Below are 6,035 nucleotides of genomic sequence, written 5' to 3' on the forward strand. Positions count from 1 at the left end.
TTTATAAATGTAAATGAAGCAGTTGGGAGAATCATTGTTGTTGGATCTAGTAACAGTGCTAAAACTCAAGTTTAAAAGCTTTTCCCCATTAACTCCAATACTTATTGTTTCCGCATACCTCTCTAGTTTTAAACGTAAATTGATGCCATAAGAATTAATTTCTGTTTTGTTAAGATTCAAGCAATTTCAAATCGGTCGTATTTATAACAATTAGATTAACTGAAAAGCAAGACACAATTTTTGCGCAACTTCACATTTTATTTAATTACTAGATAATTATTTGTCTCAATTAGATCAAATAAAATGTTCATTGAAAATAAAACTATAGGTTTTCCAATATGATTACTTTCATCTGTGTGGAATTATCCCTTTTATCGGAATTAATGTCCAAACTACAGCAAAAAAAATCATTGACAACATGTAGATTTGGTTGCCGACTTTACACATATTTAATTTGAAAAATATTTTTCCACTCCTTCACATTTTATGTAATTACTCGACAACCTCGCACTCTAAATATAATATCTAATATTCAAATTAAAGAAAAAACTTCAACCTTTCCAACGCGTATTCTTCAGTCTTTGTGCTATTATTACTTTTCCCGTAATTAATTTTCAAAATCCAGCATTATTTATTTTTAAACAAACCGTGTACATTTGGTTGCCTGCTTTACATATATTTAGTTTCAAGATTATTTTTACACTTTTTCACGTACAAATACTTTAATTTGGGCAAATTAAAGGTAAAATTCTAGTCTTTCCAATGCATATACTTCAGTCTTTGTACTGTTATTATTTTTCTCGTAATTTATTTTCAAACTTCAGCAATATTTATTTATATATAATCATTGGTAATGTGTACATTTGTTTTCTTGCACTTCTTTACGTTTTATTTAATTACTCGATAATCACGCACGCTAATTAGACCATCCAATATTCAAATTAAAGATAAAACTCTAGCTTTTCCAAAGCAACTATTTTTGTTTTTGTGGTATTATTGATTTTCTCGTAATCAATTCTCAAACTCCAGCAATATTTATTTGTAAATAAAATACGTTCATTCTTTTTATTTAATTACTCAATAACCACGTAATCACCTTAGACCGTCTAATATGCAAATGAAATTAAAAATCTTCTTCTTTCAAACGCGTATACTTAAGTATTTGTGCTATTATTACTTTTCTTGTAATTAATTTTTCAAAAAATAATGTATATTTAGTTGCCTATATTACATATAATTAATTTGAAAAATAGTTTTACACTTCTTCACGTTTCACTTAATTACTCGATAACCACGCACTCTAATTATATGAAACAATAAGAAAATTAAAGATAAAACTGTAGCTTTCATAATGAGCACATATCAGTTTTGTGAGTAGAATTTGAACATTGTAAAACAGAAATTATTGTCATGTGAATTTGATTTCTAAATTTTTTTCACTTCTTCACGTTTCATTTAATTACTCAATAACCACTCACTCTAATTACATGAAACAATACTCAAATTAAAGATAAAACTATAGCCTTTACAATGAGCCTATTATAAGTTTTGTGAGTTGAAGTTGAACATTGTAAAACAGAAATTATTTTCATGTGAATTTGATTTCTAAATATTTTTTCAATTCTTCACATTTCATTTAATTACTTGATAACCACGCACTCTAATTACATGAAACAATACTCAAATTAAAGATAAAACTGTGGCCTTTACAATGAGCCTATTATCAGTTTTGTGAGTTGAAGTTGAACATTGTAAAACAGAAATTATTTTCATGTGAATTTGATTTTTAAATTCATGTAAATTTTTGTGAATATTACAAAATTTACTAAAGCCCTGCGCCATCTACACTTTAACTGCTTAACTTAAATGTAAATTAAATAATACAGGGTGTTGTATAACAAACGTTAAGACTTACAACCAAAATCGATTTTCTTTCAGAAAACTCCATCTAAATGTACATAAAAGTACTATTCTCATGATTACATAACGATTTTCACCAGTTAGTTTTCTTTCTTCAACCAAATTATTAGGAAATTTTTAAATTACTTTAAAAAAGTTAACTAATTAAGAAATTAAACAAAAATGTATATTTAAAAAAAATGCATGTTTATTTCAATAAGTTGGAAAAATAAATATTTTGTCGCTTGAACACGATCAAAAAAAAAAAAATAATTAGTTTCTCAACAAAATACAACAAGGTAAAAACAATTAGTTCATTCATTGTTACGCGGTCATCTCGTTGCCCCAAGGATCCTTCTTCTGCATCAGCAGCTGCACAGAGATTTCGCTCAGCTTCACGAAGATCTCTCCCAATTTATCCTTGGAATACATCTGCAATAAGAACATTCACATATAAAAAACATTACAATTATCAGAGATGAAAAGAATTTAGTTTAGAAATACTTACAGAGTAGAGCTTGTGTTTTTCGCTGGTTAAGATATCGGCAAGTTGGACGCACTCTTCATAATCCTCCGACTCTCTAAGCACATTATACAAAAGCAAAGTGCATTCAGGTATGCAAGTTGATTGCAGGTAATGAGCGTCTTTGGCGCCGTGCAACCATCCTCCATCAGGGAAAAGCAAGACGTTGTATAAAGCGTTTTTAGCTACTTTAGAGAGTTGCCCGATCATCAGCTTCCATCTACCCAATTCTGCGTTGTACTGGGAAAGGCGATGCTCGTAGGCCACCTTCTCCGTGAACGGAGCCGAATCTCCTGGTGTTTCCGGAGGATTCGGTTTAGCCTTGAAGTTCTTGAACCAATTGTTGAAAGCTTCTTGCGCATCCAGATACGCCTTGTAACTCAGATGTTCTCGGATATTTTGCTGCACATTCGCTGAAGGTTCGCTCTCCTTTGTAAGCTTATTCACTAGATCTACTGGTAACTTATTGAAAGCCAATTGCGCCGCGTCCAACTTCTTCATCGTAAGGAACATGAAGATCATGGCATTCGTCTGCTTCAGAGCTTCAGGCAATTGCGTATCGTAGAACAGAAGCCAATCCAACGCGGAAATCTTATACTCATCGCATTGCGTAATTTTCCTCTAACAAAAAATCAATTAGTTAAATTCCTAAATCTTAAAATAATCCATGAGATTGTTACCTGCAGATTTCCATCGAATTCAGGATCATTTTTACCACGGATATTCTCAACGACTTTAGCCGTAATCGCATGGATATTCAACTCGCTTTCTTCGGCAAAGTTCAAAGCTTCTTTCCTATCCTCAGCATTGATAATGGTCTCCAAATACGTTGAGTAAATGATGACTTGCATGGTGTCATTCAGCTTGTTCACGTAAAACGCTACCAGTTGCGTATGCCTATCCTCGATCAATCTTTTGATGTATCTACAATAACAATTTGTTAATGCTTTCAATTGATATCATTGCTAGTAAACTTACTCTTCTAGGACTCTTTCGACGACTTCGCGGTTGCTCACCTGCCCGATCTGCTCCAGGAAGAGCATCAAATGCGTTAAGAACCTCAAGAATTGCATCGAAATCGCCGGCTCCAACAGCCAATCTTCTACTGCTTCCACCAACTTGTTGATCTCGTCCAAGATCAAGTACTTTTGGATCAGATGATCTGGTGTCATCGCATCAGTTTGGACGATTGCGTTGTTGCACGACTCCAAACAGTTGAATATCTCATTGATGGACATCCTAATACAAGAAATGAATCAACATTTCGTTACTTTGCTACGCTTTGAATTACTCACTTTTGATCCCAATACTCTTCGGGCATATCGGCGTACGTCTTCATGCAGTTCTCCCTAATATCGCTCTCCACGCGTATATCGATCATCACCCTCATGTAGGCCCAAAGATGATCCTCCCAGGAGCTGCAGACGTGCAACAGTGGTTGCAAGTTACCCGAATACGCGGCAACAGCAGCCTTTTCGAACTTATTCAAAGTTTCCTTTTGCAAACCAAAATACGTTAATTTAAGCACAAAACCATGGGATATAAGCACTTACAACATCGCAGTATTTCCACGCCATGGCTTTCCAAATATCGCGATTCTCGTTTCCTTCGATATCCTTGTATTTCACCTCTTCGGTTTCCATCGCGTTGCTGTTATCCACCTCTTCGTCCTCTTGGTTCATGGGATCTTCCAAGTTCGGGTTGTGGTAAAGCTTCCAACCTTCCAAAAGAGCTGCTCTCCACGAATGTCCGCAATTGCCGCACAACTAAAAATCAATCAAATCTTCAATAACTTTCATAATTCTTCATACAATGTCAAACCTTTTGTGCTGCTTCCAATTTTCCGCATCTGATCTCTTGAAAGATCTTATGACACAACCTCCTCTCATCCTCCATGTCCAAATCATGCAAAGGCAACTTCTCGTAATGAGGAGCATCAGCATCCAAATGCTTAACAATGGTTCTACTCGATTCAAACACTATTGTCTCCTTAGATTTCAGCTGATGCAAAGTGTTCTCCCAGCCGACAGTGCTATCAGAGAAATGCAGCACTTCATCATCCCTCTGAGCGGCATTGCTCTCCAACCAATCAATCACCAGTTGACTCTCCCTCACCAAAGCGTCCCTTTTAAACAGAGACAACATGCAATACCTCTCACTCTGACCAAAGTATATAGGCATATCCTCCTCCTCCATCGCAGTATCACCCAATCTGTTCCCGTACAACACGTAAATCAACCTCCAAGTGTTCCTCTCGTTCTCCAACCACAAATCCGAATCTCCCGTCGAAGACACCTTAGATTTCAACCCCTTGATCACATTCAAAGAGTCCGAACAACACCTGGACATCTCGGCGATCACATTCAAAATCTCATTGCTCTCCGAAGCGGTTTGCAGCACTTCAAAGAATTCCATATAAAGACTATCAGTTGTGTTCTTCCAAGGCTCATTCGATCTTATAATCGATCCAGTCAGTGTTTTGTTCTCGTTCAACACAGCATTGAAACTCTCATTGTAGAATGTGCTTTCATCTGTGAAGAGTTTCATCTCGGACTCACTCAAATCTATGGACAACTGAAGGTTCTGCTTCCTCAATTGTTTTGCACCTCTGCGAAAGATGTTCTTGGACTTGGAGGCTACAGCCTCGTCCAGAAGACGCACCGATCTATCCAAGTCGATGTCCATGGTTTCACGTTAAACTAAACTAAAGACGAACGAAAGGAAAACATTTAAATTTACTGCTGCCGAAGAGCGCGTATTTTTTCTGCTAATTTGAGGTTACCGACTGTTACAAACATGGCCCAAACCCAATTACGCAACACATGTTACATGTGAGTTTGGAGGAATGCATACGTGGCGTAATTTGAATTTATATTGATCCTTTAATCTGCTTGATCTTAAGCGTAGATTACAGCTTCTAATTAAATCTGAATGGACTAAGATTCGTTATTTTCTTCTTCAGATTATTTGCATTTAGATTGGAGTTTGCTTTCATAATTGGAATGAAGACTTTTCTTTTTTAATCTAAGTATTAAATTAGTTTTAGTAATAATTTATTTGCCTCAACTTTTAAATCCTTATAAAATTCTTATAGTTAACTACTTTGTTTAAATGTTTAGTAAAACTTTATAATACTTATACTTATTTGTAACAAATTATTCAATCATTTTTAAGGAATTTACACTTCTTTGATTAACAATTATCAAAATACAAGTTCAAGAGCAAAGCCTTGTTTAAACTTTACTTACAAAACTTGTATAAACATCTGTACTCTAAATACAGTAAGAACAGACAATTGGTGCACTTTGCATGTGTTTATTCAGTCGATTTAAATGCAATTAAGGTACGACACATTTCGAGCTTCGAGTGCAAATGCAATTCGTGCACACCTTTTTCTTGTTCGTTTGGGAAATACGGAAATAGTGCAATTACCAAGTTGAATTATTCTTCACTTTTTTTTTCGTTGTTGTTGTAGACTGCAAAGAATAACTATTAAATAAAATTGTGAGCAGAAGAGGAAGAAATGAATGAGGAGTTCACATTGTCTGCACGGACTTCCCATACGGATTTCTCATTGAATTATTATTACGACACAGAGGGAATCATACTTTAC

At 35.0% G+C, this 6,035-nt stretch overlaps 1 protein-coding gene across 1 annotated transcript; it reads right to left on the bottom strand.

Moving 5' to 3' along the window:
* Nucleotides 1–2,108: 2,108 nt before the first annotated feature.
* Nucleotides 2,109–5,236, bottom strand: LOC108558291 (nuclear pore complex protein Nup107). Its single transcript, XM_017915165.1, has 7 exons — nt 4,244–5,236; nt 3,976–4,188; nt 3,718–3,917; nt 3,401–3,661; nt 3,103–3,346; nt 2,408–3,043; nt 2,109–2,331 (listed from the first exon to the last, which is right to left on the bottom strand). Exons 1-7 carry the CDS (start codon nt 5,105–5,107, stop codon nt 2,224–2,226), a joined length of 2,526 nt encoding a protein of 841 aa, XP_017770654.1. The 5' UTR covers nt 5,108–5,236; the 3' UTR covers nt 2,109–2,223.
* Nucleotides 5,237–6,035: the final 799 nt, after the last annotated feature.

This window comes from Nicrophorus vespilloides, unplaced genomic scaffold (genome assembly GCF_001412225.1).
Source record: "Nicrophorus vespilloides isolate i.1.1-1 unplaced genomic scaffold, Nicve_v1.0, whole genome shotgun sequence".
Lineage (NCBI taxonomy): Eukaryota > Metazoa > Arthropoda > Insecta > Coleoptera > Silphidae > Nicrophorus > Nicrophorus vespilloides.